General features: G+C 41.7%; 1 protein-coding gene across 18 annotated transcripts in view; it reads left to right on the plus strand.

The window, feature by feature from the left end:
* Vti1a (vesicle transport through interaction with t-SNAREs 1A) overlaps positions 1-14,771 on the plus strand; it is a 311,432-nt gene that overhangs the window by 82,709 nt on the left and 213,952 nt on the right. The window contains exon 7 of one of the 18 annotated variants that reach the window (XM_006527196.4): positions 105-9,371. The exons of the other annotated variants lie outside the window; for them this stretch is intronic. Within the exon in view, the coding sequence (XP_006527259.1) occupies positions 105-109 (5 nt within the window). The 3' untranslated portion in view covers positions 110-9,371. Of the gene's footprint in view, positions 1-104; positions 9,372-14,771 lie in introns of those variants that run through there. 18 annotated transcript variants of the gene reach the window in all.

Below are 14,771 nucleotides of genomic sequence, written 5' to 3' on the forward strand. Positions count from 1 at the left end.
ATGAATGGATAGTTTTTTGTCATACTCCTGCCATGATTCTCTTCCTGGCCATCAGTAGCTGTGGACTGAAGCCAGGAGCCAGAACGAACTTTGTCTCCTTACAGGTTGATTACCTTGGGAATTCTGCGACAGCGGCAACAAACCAGCATCATTTCCTTTGCATCCTCATCTGAGAGCCATGGCTGGGTAGCTACCGGGTCCTCCCTCGGGGAAGATGGAAGGGCATAAGTCCAAACACTGCCACCTATCCTCTTGGATTTGAGCTTGCTTCATTGTTAACTGCGCCAATCAACCTGTGTGTGCTCATGTAGAAACTGTAGTCAGTTTCAGAGACATTGATGTAGATAAGACATTTGCCATACTTAAAGCTCCTTTCTTTGTCATTTAAATGATTTCTTCCATATTTACTAGTTTTTCCTACCTCTTTTATATAGTCTCCTCCTTCTTCTTTTCTCCCTTTACCTTCCCCTTGAAGAAATATTTTAAGTTGTTTATTGGTGCGTATGTGTGTGTGTGTGTGTAAACACATATTTACAATGCGATAGTTTCATTCAAAAATATAAATCATCAACTGGGGATCAAGAGTTGTTTCAGTGGATAAAGCACACTGGCACCACACTGGGTATCTCAGTTACATCCCAGAACCCACATGGTAGAGGGAAGGAACCGACTTCCACAAATTATCTTCTGTCCCCAGTATGCTTGCTATGGCAGATATTCCCCAAAATAAGTAAATGTTTAAAAAAAAAAAGTAAACCATTAAATGTGTTCGGTTATCCACAAAAAAAGTTTATTGGTAAAGTAAAACATAATGATAGAAAAGAAGACATGGGGAGTCCTTTTCTAGTAGACCTTAAGTTAGCTAGTAGCAAAGCCAGCCCCTCCTTTAGGAAGTTCAGCATGTGGATCTTCTCCTACCCCATAACACACTGACAAGGCCTTTGGTAAGACCTGGGGATTTAGAGACACAGGTGTGTCATCCCACCCTCAGAATTGCCGTCACTTGCTAAAGGGAAATCTCTGATGTTCCATCCTGTTGGTAAGAGGAGAGTAAGATGGTATGAACAGGGGAATGCTGTATTTCTTATTCATCAAAACTCACAGGGACACAGACACACCCAGCATTACAGCCCTGGCTTGTCTGAGTTGAGGGTCCTATGTCCACAAACACTGGTTCCAATTATTGACCTAGCTCCTTTGATTTAAGCGGAGGTGGTCATTCAGAAAGCCACTCTCATCTGTCATGTCCAAATTATTGCAGAATTAACACATGAATACTTAGCTATTCTGTCAGGTAAGAACAGAGACTAGGGTTCCGCAACTAGGCTGTTATTAGCCATTTGTTCTGTCCAGCTATGTGTATTTTAGAGAAATCGTTTGCTGTAGAGAGGAAAATAAACCATTGATGCACAAAGTTGTGCATTACTGCGGATGGCAGGGTGTGCAGAGCCCAGAGGACGTTTCTGCGGGGTAGAATGTGAGAGGCATGCTGCTCGCCATCACCTTGTAAGGTTTTACAAGCCTACCCCACTGTAAAACCAACCAAGCAAAAAAGTCACTTTGGAGTTTATAATTACAAACTGCTCACGTCTTTCCTGTGTCTTCCGAGCTGGGCGAGGGGAAGGCAGAAAGGGTTTGCATTTAGGACGAGACCAGAAAAGAGTCTGGCTAAGCCGTGCGTGAACTTACTTTAGATGGTTCTCTGGGGTTTTGGAGAGCTTCAGAATGGTAGGAAAAGGTTGTCATTTGGACCCTGCTTGGAGAACCTCCTTAGGTGACCCAGGAGAATTCATCGCTTCATTTGTAAGCCATTCAAAAGCAGTGTACTCATTTTTAAAGGTACCCTATCCCACAATGCCTATCACTTTCCCAGTTAGTTTGTAAGCTACATATGAAGCCATCCTTAGTCCACGTGTCTCTGTGAGCTGAGAAAAAGAATGACAGGCAAGGCCAGCGGTGGCCATGCCGGTGTGCTTTCAGACACAATGCCGGGGTTGTTGCACGTGTCACCTTGTTGTGCGGTCCTTAAAGGGGTTTCCTTTTTAAAATCAGGTTTCTTTTCCTTTGAGTTTGAGTTCTAGTGCCCGGAAGTTTTCTTTTTAGCTGTTTATGTATTACCAGGATTTTTTGAGGTGGGTGCTTCAGAGTTCTCACAGCATGGGTTGGCGTTGGTCTAAGACTTTGTGTATGACTTACATGGAGTGGGAAACTTGACAGGCATGAGCTTTACAAATGGCTTTGCGTGTGTGCTCTGCATTTGAAGCTTTCGTCTGTATTTCCTGTTGGGCTACCGTGTTTTCCAACGTTGCCACAGAAGAACAAAGTTAACATTAAAAAATATTTTCTTTATTTTATCGATGGATGCATCTTTCCAAGGAAAGCCCTTATCAAAGAGGCTGTCATGGTGGGCCCACTTTCATGTGTGGCACTGTGTTGCCCTTTTGCGTCTCAAGATATAAATCCTAAGTCGTAGTTAAATAAATACCTATTTATTTAAAGACAGGAAGACGCTACCCTAAAACCAGACAAGGAAGCAAGCCTTTAGATACTGCCCCTTGCTGGGTAGTCAGTCCTGACCTCTCCTTCCGCACGCCCAGGTTTTTGCGTTCACTGTCCTGTGTCCTGGCATACAGTAGGAGCAGCCATATCTGCATTCAGAAAGCATTCAGCTAATCGTCCTCAGCCATTTTCAAAGCTACTCACTAACCACATATACATTTAAGCAGACCACAGTGAACCTTGATACTTGTCTAGCAGTTTGGGACCCTTAGGAAATCTTAATGGAGTCTGTTGGATACCCACTGGGTGGTAGTTCATTTTTAACATCGCAAGAAGAATGCCAGGTAAGTTAATGTTATCAGCCACATTTGTACCTAAGTGTAATAAAGGAGGAACTTGCCCCACTGCCAGGAAGTAGATCTGTCTTCCTAGAAGGAGCACTTCCTGGCTTTGTCTTGGGGACTGAAGGTACGATGCCTGTCAGTAAACTCCTGAAGTACCCACGGGAATACAAGTAGCAGCAAGTCCCCGTCGGCATGCATCTACACAGTCATTTTGTAGCATTGCTCAGCAGATGAACTGACCCGAAGTGGAAATTATCGGCCCAGGTAAAGCTGACTGATTCCGAAACTTCCCCAACAGCCGTGAGTTTGAGCTTCGTGGGGGCGTGGCCTTGCATTTTGTTTCTGTCTCCCATCAACCTGTCTGAATGATCTTTAATGCTCAGTGTTCTCCGCAGATCTCTTGATGATAAAGACCTGCCATTAAAAACAAAACAAAACAAAACACCCTTCCCCAATGAAAACAAGCAAACCGCTCACTCTCCCCTAGGAAATCTGTGCAGGTATAGAAGGGACGCTGGTTTTCCTGACTACAATTTGTTATCAGAAGACTCTTACAAAGTCACTCAAAGTCTTCATGTGGGCAAGTTCAAGAACTGACTGGAGTGACTTTGTTAATATGAAAAGGAGACTTTTAGAAAAGCCACAACACTGTCTCTAGAAGTTAAGTGTGGAGATGGACCAATGTCTTACTGCCTCCCTCACATTCCTGCCAGCTGTGACTTCCCTATACAATGAACCCTCATCTTTTTTGCTGTGTGCACGGTACAGTGTTTCATTTTTCTTCCTGCTCGGACTGCCTGTAGAATGCACACCCCATATAGTTCTTTAAATGCATACTGTTGTGAGAACAAGCACGTCTTTCTGTTCTCCCCTTTGTTAACTGTTAACCTTGTGGAGCTGCAGCTCTCTCGTGCCCTCCACAAGGTGCCAGGCCCTGCTCAAATTAAACACTAAGATTATCAGCAGGTTACAAAGGGGCAGTGTGTCTCTCTTCCAAAGTTGTGTATAGCACCGTCTTGATCTGAAAAATGCTAACAACATCAGACGAGCTAATCGTCTCGTGCCTGCCTCCTGTAAATTGGGAGTCCCATGTCTTCCACATCAGAAGTGAGGCAAGTACATGGACTGTCTTCACTCTCCTTTGAGGATGAACGTTGGATGTGCAGGAAGAGCCGGCTCACCTCCACGTGTCAGGTTGCATCACCTACTCTAGAACAAGGTAGAGTGTGCCCTGAGCTTTGCCGCTAGACAGACACAGGTTCAAGCCTTACCACTTAATAGCCGAGATGGAGCAATTTTCTCAACCTTCCTGGTTCTTCCCTAGTGTGTAAATCAGGTCTACAGGCCCCGGATGTGCAGGCCATTGTTGTGGGTAGAGAAGGGAAACGATCAACAGGCAGCACAGGCGCTCAGTCAGTGTTTCCACTCCCACTGCCCTCACTGATGCTTGCTTCTCTCTTGGAAAAGTCCAGTGCAGGTGTCCCAGGTGAGCAGACGGCCTTCCATTTAGGGGTTCAGAAACTCAAGTTTCTCCTCCTGAGGCTCTGCCCTGCCCTAGACGGTAGAGTCCTCTTCATTTGGCCAACAGCAAAGCCAAGAAAATGAAAGAAGACTCGTCCTTGAAGTTCCACATAGGTTCTGCCCATAGCCCAGTGGTAATGGCTGAATGGGATAATGGTGTCCAAAGAAGCAAACTGTGTAGGGAAGACAATGGTCTCACCTTTTATTATTATGTAATAACAGAGAGAATGAATTGAGGGGAGCTGAGCCCCAGCCACGCTTTTTGTTTCTTGCTTACTTCACTGCCTTGTAAGCAGTTGACATCAAGTGCAGTGGGGATGGGTGGATAGATCGATGACAGGCCATACGTGTGGTTGGAATTTTCCTAGCATTTGTGACAAACAAGACTTTAATACCTGGTGTCTATATCAATATTAATATAAGCATTAAAACGTCCAATCTTGTTTGCTTTCTTTTCTACCAGGCACTTCTATTTATTCACTTCTCAAATAAATTTATATTCCTTAGATCTGTAACAAAAGATAATTCTTCTGCATGTATTTTTGTCTAACTGTTGACAATAGATTAAACTCTGCAAATTTACATATTCCATTTCTAAAGCATGTGTGAAGTACATTGCAAACTGTACAGAGGCAACTTTAGACACGATGACTAAAAGTGCTGTGTTACTTTCGATGGGATCCTGAAACAGAAAAAGGACATTAGTTTAAAACTAAGCAAACACTAATACCACTTGATTTCAGTTAATAAAAGTTTGCCAGGGGCTGGGGAGTAAGGATGGTTGGTAAAGTGTATATTTCACAAGGAGTAAGGCCTGAATCCAATATAAAGAACCCACACCCAAAAGCCATGTGTTGTAGTAAACATTTATAATTCTAGCAGTAAAGAAGTAGAGACGGACAGATCCCTGAGTCTCTCTGGTCTGCCAACCTAGCCTACTCTTAGAGTTTCTGGCCAGGAAAACCCTGTTTTAAAAAAAAAAAAAGGAAAGAAAGAGAAAAAAGAGAAGGAAGAGGAGGAAGAAGAAAGAGAAGAGAGAGAGAAAGAAAGAGCAAAAGAAAGAAAGAAAGAGAAAGAAAAAGAGAGAGAGAAAGAAAGAGAAAAGAAGTGGGTGACATTCCTGGGGATGTCACCCAGGGTTATCTCTGGCTGCCATGTGGATGATACACCCATACACATAGATGAATGTGTGCATGTACATGTGTGCTCACACACACACACACACACACACACACACACACCTTGAATAGTTCCAAAAAAACCTACACTTGGAGAATTATTGCACATCATAGCTGCTTAGATACACACACTGCACAGAGATTCCATTTGTCAGCATGAGATATTCTTTTGCTTCTCTTTGGTTAACTTCCCAACGCGTAGTTCTGGACTGTATACCTGAGGATCAGTGTCTCTAACTATAGGACCGGCCCGTTATAACCTTCTGTACCTTGATGACTTCTCTGCCCTGTTTCTTTGAAGCGTTCTGTCTTGATGATGATAATTTACTGGTTTCTCCAAACGCAGTGTGTCCGTTTCCGCAGTGTTTCTGTGGAGAAGCAAGGCAGCTCCACAGTAGAATTGTCCACAGTTGAGATCTTGTATTGACCTTGCTAGGTATTAACTTTTGTGATCGATAAAGAGCTGTTATTGGCCTCAAACAAAAGCCAATGCCTGCTCATCAATTGGAGGCTTCTGAAATGTCCCTTATTTCTTCTTATCCATCTCAGCATCTTTTACAAAGTCTTTTCTTTCCTAGTCAGGGTAAAGAGAAGATTGCTGTGCAAGGAGGCCATTCATACAGTTTCTTACAAACTCATAGCTGGCTGAGGTCTATGCTGTTCATGAATTTCATTTCATAATTAACATCCTAAAAAACATTTAAAGGTAGTCCAACTATATGCCAAGAGTGTGGTCTGAAGAGGGATTAATGGTGCTTTGTTCTGCCTGTAAATGTAGCAGAGATGTAGGGAAGTGTACAGCACACATTTTTGTTGTGAATAAGCATATAAACGAAAAGTCCTTGTGGGGATGTCTTAGGGGCTATGTGTCTAAAGTTTTATTAAGTATCTAAGTTGTATGTATTGGTTGAGCAGTCCTTTTCAAGCCATTGTTTTGTGTATTAACATGGAAATGTCAATTTTTACATAACCTGAAATGTCTTAGAATTGCCTAGTGCCAAAATTCAAATGTCAGACTAGAAGTACTGCTCATACATGACTGATATTTCAACTCTAAAGACCTCGTAAATGATTCAGTATCAGTTTGGCCTTATTCTGAAACAACTTTGCAAAAAGGTAGCTAGATCTAAAGCTGGTCCAGAAAGGTGTGGTCCCATTCAGTCCAGTACAGAGCACGAATATCACAATTCGTTAAGCAGCGTACATTTTCAATTATGCAATGAGTTTGGTAAAAACTTTGACATTTCACAGGAATTCTTTAGATATGCTGTAGCACATTTTCAGTCTTGAATAATGGGGTTGCTTTGTTTGTTACTAAGTGAAATCAAGTTCATCTTTATGAAGACCACACTTAGAGATGGATGCTTTATAAAACACAAGCAATGGACAGAAGCCAGATAGCCTGTTGAGATAAAGCTAGTAGCAATTTGTTCTCCGAAATTTGCATGTAATCTATACGCTTGAATTTTAAACTTGAGAGGAATAATGAGCTCAGTGGATTATAAACCTGGCAATCATTTTACACAGAAAACTGAATCTTGATACTTAATCCCATTTGTCATTACTGGTTTTCATTTTTGTTGAAAATGTAAAATATTACTGACCATACTACGATATTAATAAGTTGAATAAAATAACTTTGTTGGTCACAAGTTTTTAAATTAAGTGTTTTGTCTCATAGATTAGGGAAGAAAAGCTTTCCCCAAAGGGCCCTTTTCATTTTGCTTTGAGACAGGGTCTCTCTGTATAGCCCTGGATTTCCTGTAACTCACTCTCTAGATCAGGCTAGCTTTGAACTCAGAGATCCACCTGCCTCTGCCTCCTGAGAGCTGAGATTAAAGGTGTGCACTACCACTGCCTGGCAAAAGAGAGCTTGCGACTTCAGTTTTTTGTTTTGTCTTGTGTTTTGTAGTGGTGGGGACATAGCCCAGGGCCTTATGTAGGCTAGGCAGACTCTCTACTACTGAACTGAATTCCGTACTCTTAATAGCCTGTTTAACTTTCTTTCCTAGGATATAATGTTTCTGACACTTAAAATATATTAGCCTTTCAATATGATAAAATTGATATGTTTGGATTGTTACCATTCAAGAAATAAACATTGCCATTCAGGTCATAGCATGGAGTGTGTGACTTAGCCAGTTTCATTTTTCCTATGCTTGGAGATTAGTGGAAAATAGACTCTATAAATTAAATTTTATTGCAAAATTATCTTCCGATGTTCAGCAGTAGAGATAATATAGAGTGATATGGCTGGAGTGGGTTCTGTGTAAAGCAGCTACAGCGTGAGGACTACAGTGAGAGCTGGAAGTGCTGCGGAAGGCTTCCTGCAGCCTCTGAAGACTTTACTGGGAATGTGTTGAGGATTGCTGTGTCTTGTGCAGACAGACTGCAGTCTAAGAGCAGCATTTCTGAATGGTTCCAAGTACCATGTTATATTTCGGTATGCACATGTGATATATTCATTCATACATGTCTGGATATGTGGTCATGTTTAAACAACTGTTATCATCTCAAAGTGCTTCCCCAACACTGAACTCTTTCTCCAAAGGCTGCATTATTAAGAGAGTCCAACTATCCCTCTAGATAATTGTGTAGGAAAGATAAAGTAAAAATGTTCATCGTGTGTGCGTGCGTGCATGTGTGCGTGCCCATGTGTATGCCCATGTGTATGTGCCCCTCACATGTACATTTGTGAGAATCTTCTGTTTCAGGTCTCCATCATATATCGAAGATTCAGACAATGCTTTAATAATTTATTCATATCTTACCTGTAAAGTTTAGACTTTTATATAGTAGTTTCAAACAAATCATAAAAATCACACTTTTTTTCTTGAATTAGGTGCGAAGTTCTTGGTTTGAAAGGGCTACCTACAAGTTAACTCTGAGAAAAAGAAATGCCTGTGTGTCTCTGTAACTCCCTTCCCTTCTTCCAACCTGTGTGTGTTTCTGAGCTCTGTGGTCTCTATTCCCATCAGTCAATCCGAACATTAGCAAATGTCTAGTCCGAGCAGGTCCAGGTCACAAGCATATCAGAGTGCCGGGCACAGGGAAAGCACAGCAAAGGCTGTCAGTTGCCGAGTCCCATCCCAAGGAATTTATGGGCTAGCACTATTACACAGCAGAAATTATTAAACAGATCCGTTTTTTCCCTAATGTGCAGAGGATCTTGTCATCCTTTAATTGAAAAAAAAATTCCCATTAATAAAGTCACTTAAACAAAAAGTAGTATTTCAGAAGAAGTGACTTTCTGCTTCATGTCAGAGAGCTTGGAAACGCTGGCTTATTGATTCCATGTACACAAATACCTATCCTAGCTGATTGTGTGGTCATTACTTTAGGCAGTTCATCCAGCTAAACTGCCGCCACAGCCATCGTGAATAAAGACTATAGAGATTTATCAAGATGAAAATATCCCATTAAGAATTGATTTCAACCAGCTTAGAGAAGCAGAGGCTGAGGCCTGACCTGTGAGGCTCTGGCGAGTAAAAGTTCACTTGGTGCTGGCCATAGACCGGCACCACAGGCCCCAACTTTATTAGTGTCGAGATAAGCTGATTAGGTCTTGTCACTCAAAGGTGCCATATCTCGATTGAGACACACACACTCTCTCAATTTTTCTTTAAGCATTGAAGCAGGCAACAAAGAAAGAGATGTGTGGTCTGCATCCTACGGTTGTCGCCATGCAGGGTGCAAGGGTCCTGTGATGATGCGATGACTGTATTAAAGAGTACATCAATTTGTTTTAAAGTGTTTTGATTTTTTATGGTGGCATTAAGAGAGAGAACATTGTGGTTGCAGCTTTACTAGAAAGCAAAGAGTTCTAGAAGGAGGGAAAAAAAAAGTGTTTCTTTGAAGCCTACCAGGGCTTTGAATCTTGCTGTGCCAATGGGCGCCTAAGTACTCCTGTAACTGGCAACCTCAGATGCACCATCAGCTTAGGGACTTCCGTCCTCCAAATATTCATTTAAAGGAATTGGGGGTGGGGTGTAAATTGACCTAAGCCATATTAATGATTATGGAGCACAATTTAAAAATTTTTACTAAGTGACTTAATGTTTTGGTTATTGCTTATATTGATGTACAGATTAGACGATAAAGAACAGAAGCTTCTAAGTCTTCCCCCAGTACAGACTGTTAGTACCGTTTCATTTAATTGTCTTAGACACAGTAATGAACACCTTATACCTGGGAGACAACCTAACTAATAAGTATAGGCTGTTGAAGGTAATTCTGCGGGGTTGTAGCCTGAGACCTCACCATCTTCTCTGCAGAGGAAAAGGTAGAGCAATGGCCCGGGAAACCTGCCCTTTTGTTCCTCACATCTGAAGTTTGTTCACCGCAGGCCTCCTTCCCACTTCAATGCAGCCACAGAAGGGGCTTGCCTCTTCCTCCCTCACCCTCTGTGCTCCCCCGGTGCTGCAGTCCTGCTCTGCCACCTTTTCACAGTGACGATCTCTTCAGCAGCTATTCCCCCTTCACCCCAGCCACTCGCCACTAACCAATCAGGGAGCCTTTTGACTTGAGTGAAAGATTTGTTCTGTGCACACAGATGTGCATGGCCATTCTTGGTGATGCTGGTGACAGAACAGGAAGCACCTGTTGACACAGATACCTTTTCTTACATGTATCCTCCAAAAGACGTCACCTTTGTCTGGGGATCCGGGAGAAAACAATGGAAACAGTATCATTTCCTGACCTGGCAAAGATACTTCATTTTATCTCATGGAGATCAGGCAGAACAGACTCACACATATGTGTAACTGTAATCATGAGTACCTACAGGCAAGCATGTGGCCTGGACAGGATCGTTGCCATTATGACTCCAGTCAACTACACACCTGGGCCTCCCATGTCTCCATCAGTGCTACATAGTAACTGGTGGTCTTTTAACAGATTTTCTATTCAGACTTCTTTTAGGACATTTCATCATTGGATTTATCCTAATCAGGGTTAGGGTTAGTGATAAAATCTTTAGAATTTCTTTTTTTTTAATAATTAAAGGTTAATAAAGTGATGTTACACGCTCAACTACACACATGTGTTGCACGCACTTGTACTCACATGCTGAACTTGTCTGTCTCTATTTTGTGTCAGGGTCTGGACAGGCAGCCTTCTTGTTACTTGGGTTTCTATCTTACGGTTACCTGTCAGAGATGAGCATCCTACCTAAAGCTGGCTCCACTCTATCAAGCGCCTTCTTTATATTAGAATAGATGCCCATTAATCCACTGCTCATTTTTGCTTATCTGCTCCAACTTGAAATGTATTCATTTACTACAGATAAAAATGCTTATTGAAAAAAGTTTCCACCTGCTGTCAGCCTTACACTAATCAGAGTCATTTTGTCAACTGCCTTTTAGAAGGTGTGTTGTGGGGTTTGCCATTTTTGAATTTTTATCTGCCTCTCGTTGTGAAAACTTTTAAAGCATTTCAAAAGTTCTCTCAAAAAATACAAGGACATCACATCTTACTCAGCGAAGTAATTGAGAAAAGGGTTCCTTATTTAAGCTAGTGTCCCATGCATCTGCGTGTGCTCATTAATAAGCATTTAGTGGTAAATATTTTAAACCAATAACAAGTCTGAACTCCCCTTTCAATTTGCTGCATGCTTTAGCTGTTGAGCTGTTTTTCTTATTCACTATTTCCCAGTTATGGTTTCCTAAGCTTGCTTTGATAATTGTTCTTAGGCTATAATTAGTCTCAATTAACAGAGAAAGTTGGGGTGCAGTGTGGGAGTGTGGCTTCATCATGAATTTCAGTGTTATGTTTGTCTCACAGAACCCTGGCACAAAAAGTGGAGAGAAGAGCTGGGCCTGGGACATTAACTAACTGCCACTTTATTATTTGGAGCCTTTCTTGTTTGTGGCTTAGGGAAGTAACAACAAATACTTGCACCCACCAGCATGAAGATGGGATTGATTCAGGAAAACTGAGCACTTTTTCTTTTGTTAATTTGGCCACGTAGCTCAAACGAAGTGACATGTTTTAACATGTCTCTCTGCTCACTGACACCCGGAAAACCTCATTGCAGTGGTATATGGAATTGCATACTAAAATGGATCATAATAACATCAGCATTGGAGAAAAACCTAAAGAGAAGTTTAGGAGGCAGGCCCTAGGAACACATGGAGACTGCTGTTCTCAGAGTGGTTTCCCACCACCACCACCACCACACACACACACACACACACACACACACACACTGCGCACAAAGGAAAGTTTTTCTGAATTTTTTTCATCATTAATATTCACCTCCTCCCAATGTAGAAAGCTGTCGTGAAATTCTCTTTAATGTTTCAAATTCACCAGCAGCATGGAGCCCTCGGCCGCGTGACATCATGTGTTATTTTATGATACCAGGATGGTTATTCCAAGGCACTAATGAACTTTTCATCAGAAAAAAAAAGTCTTTTAGAACAAAGCATATCACACATGGTTTCTATTCTTTGGGTGACTTTCAAGTAATTGTTGGGCAGCGTTTGAGAGTTAGATCAAGTTTTCCAGGAGTGAACGGGTAAGTTCTGCTCCTCGGGGACTGGTGTATCATCACCCCCTGGTCACCCACAGAAGCATCCTGGCTGGCTTTCTTTCCTCTCCTGGATTATTAGAATGCAACGAAGAACTGAGCAGCCGTAATCTGCTGCTGCTTTTGTTCGTTTCCTAGCTATGCTTAGCAGATATTTCTTTCTGAGGATATTGAGTATATTTAGGATAACTGAGTCAAGATTACTTCAGTTTGATTTTCTGTGGTGTTACATTTTCCTAAGTAACAAATATCAGGTAACTTCCAGAAAATAGAGAAAAGGTTGAAAAAGCAATCTTATCTTTTAGAGAAGGAGAGAGGAGAGGATTTATAACTATATAAAAATAGATTTTCTTTTATAACAACATCTAAGTGTCTCTTGATTCAGACAGTTTTATCCTAACAATCGTGTGTCGTGGGGGCCCCTTTTACGCCATTAATAACAACTAAGATGGAATCGTCTCTAAAGCAAGAGAGAGAGGAGAGGGGAAGGGGGATCTGAAACGGGGAATGTGTCCCTGCTCCTTCCCTGAGGCTGAACCATTTATCACTCTTTCCTCATTCGATAAAAGTGAATTTTATAATAAAATTTCCCCTAATCAGCCACTGTCAGTGGAGGTGTCTTATCGCTGAGAGGAAAATGACACCGATCCTATCGGAAAGCAGCATCGATGTCACCATGTTCCCAATCACAGCTCTTCAGCCGCCGTATCTACCTTCTCCACAAACACCAAGCCGGGCTTTTTTCCTAAGAACATCAAAACACAGCAAAGTCATTAAAATTGCACCCGCGTAGAGTTGCAGGGACCAGCCACACTGGCACAAAATGGGATGTGGGAAAACAGACTCCAAATGTGCTAATTCCATTGTCACGTGCTTACGGCTTAATTTTAATCAGTTAAAAAAAAAGCCACACATTGCAATAAATTGGCATTATCTTCTGTGACACCAGAAGACACAGTTGGTTCAAGGATTTAGAGGGTCACTAGCAACAGTATATAGTGTTACAGACAAAGTATTTTTACGCTTGAACTACGGTAGCTAAGGTACAATCCCTCGTCAAGACCACAAAGAAAGTCTATAACCCATGTAGCACAAAGTTCAGCTTCCAGACCGCCTTTTCCTTGATGGGCTTTGTATGCAAAACAAAGAATTTTGAGAAAATTTTAAGAGACTAATTCATTTATCATCTCTCTCTATAAAAAAGTAATCTCTAGCATTTCAGGGATGTAGCCTCATTGCATACTTGGCAATAGACCCAATGGCCCTTCTGGAGGTCTGCTCACTGGCCTGGCTTTCCAGCCCTAATGTGTCACTGACCATGTTTACATTGGCCACTAGGCTTGTGAGCCTAAACAAAGATGCATTAAAAGGCCCGAGGAAATGCAAGCAGAAAATGGTGTCATTGACCACTGTTGGAGACCAACAATGAGAGACTACTGTCTCTAATGGTCTTAATATATTCATGCTAAATTAGCACCCATATGTTTTTACACAAATTGAGAAGTTCCTGAAGGCAGACCTACGGGTAAATTTAATTTTAATTTGTTCCTCGGGGTTGTTTTTAGCCTGCCCATTGCTCTGTTTCAGAGCAGAGTGACCCTCAGACTCGGACTGACCACTCTTCCGGAGGGAGAGTGCAAGGTTTGGAGCCAGCAAGATTTGTTTGTAAGGCAAACGGTAAGGGGGTGAGCTGAGCTTCCACATTTAACGGGCAGCTTTGTGAGTTGTAGCATCTTTCATAATGTAATGTTCAAGAATAACAGGCCATCAGGTTTATTTTGAAACACTAAGAGGTTACAGTGTCAACTAAAGAGAAAAATAAAATAACTGTGGTTCATGAAATAATAGGGTGGAATAGATCTCAAAAATAGTACAGAGAGAGAGAGAGAGAGAGAGAGAGAGAGAGAGAGAGAGAGAGAGAGAGAGAGAGAGAGGGAGAGAGAGAAAGAGAGAGGAAGAGAGAAACCACAATTGTTAACTGAATGAAAAGAGCTCTTGGAATTAAATCATAAGTAACCAAGCATTTCAGTAGCTTTTGTTTTAGTTTTATTCAACATTCGTTGATTTCTAACAGAACAACAGAAAACAAAACAAAAACAACAACAACAAAAAAAAAAACCAGCCCACATATCAGTAGTGAGCGCAGAGGCTGCCTGCCTTTCTGCACATCGTACTTGCTTCCACTGCTAGTTTGTTTTCCTGGAGTCCATGTCACATTGATGAGACCTCTGCTGCGTGATTGAAGTACAGTTTTAAAAACCCTTCATATTGTGAGGTTGAAGCGTCTGAGCTGCAGTGTCACTGAGGCAGCTTTTCCTGATCGTCCCCAGCCTGTGACACGGGGCCTCTGAGTGCTTGCACGTCTTCTGTGTTTAAACAGCTTGAGTAAATTTACAGGGTCACCCCCCTTTTACAATAATGGAGAAGAGGAACGAGCTCAGATTTTAATCACACAGCCCTTTTCAGTGGTAGAATTAACAGTCAGTTCTGCATGATGCGAGGAGAGTTGGGACTCTGTGCTGAGGCCTTTCCTCAGAGATGGCTCCTGGCTTTTTAAAAGAGATAAAAATACATAAATAACAAGGAAGGGAATTTATTAGACACACTAGAATGCTGGCTTTTAGTGCACACCTAAAGAAATTTGTTTCAGTGAGTTTTCTCTCACTATAATATTAATATTGGGTGTTTGTAAATATGTTC

This window comes from Mus musculus, chromosome 19 (genome assembly GCF_000001635.26).
Source record: "Mus musculus strain C57BL/6J chromosome 19, GRCm38.p6 C57BL/6J".
NCBI classification, from domain to species: Eukaryota; Metazoa; Chordata; class Mammalia; order Rodentia; family Muridae; genus Mus; species Mus musculus.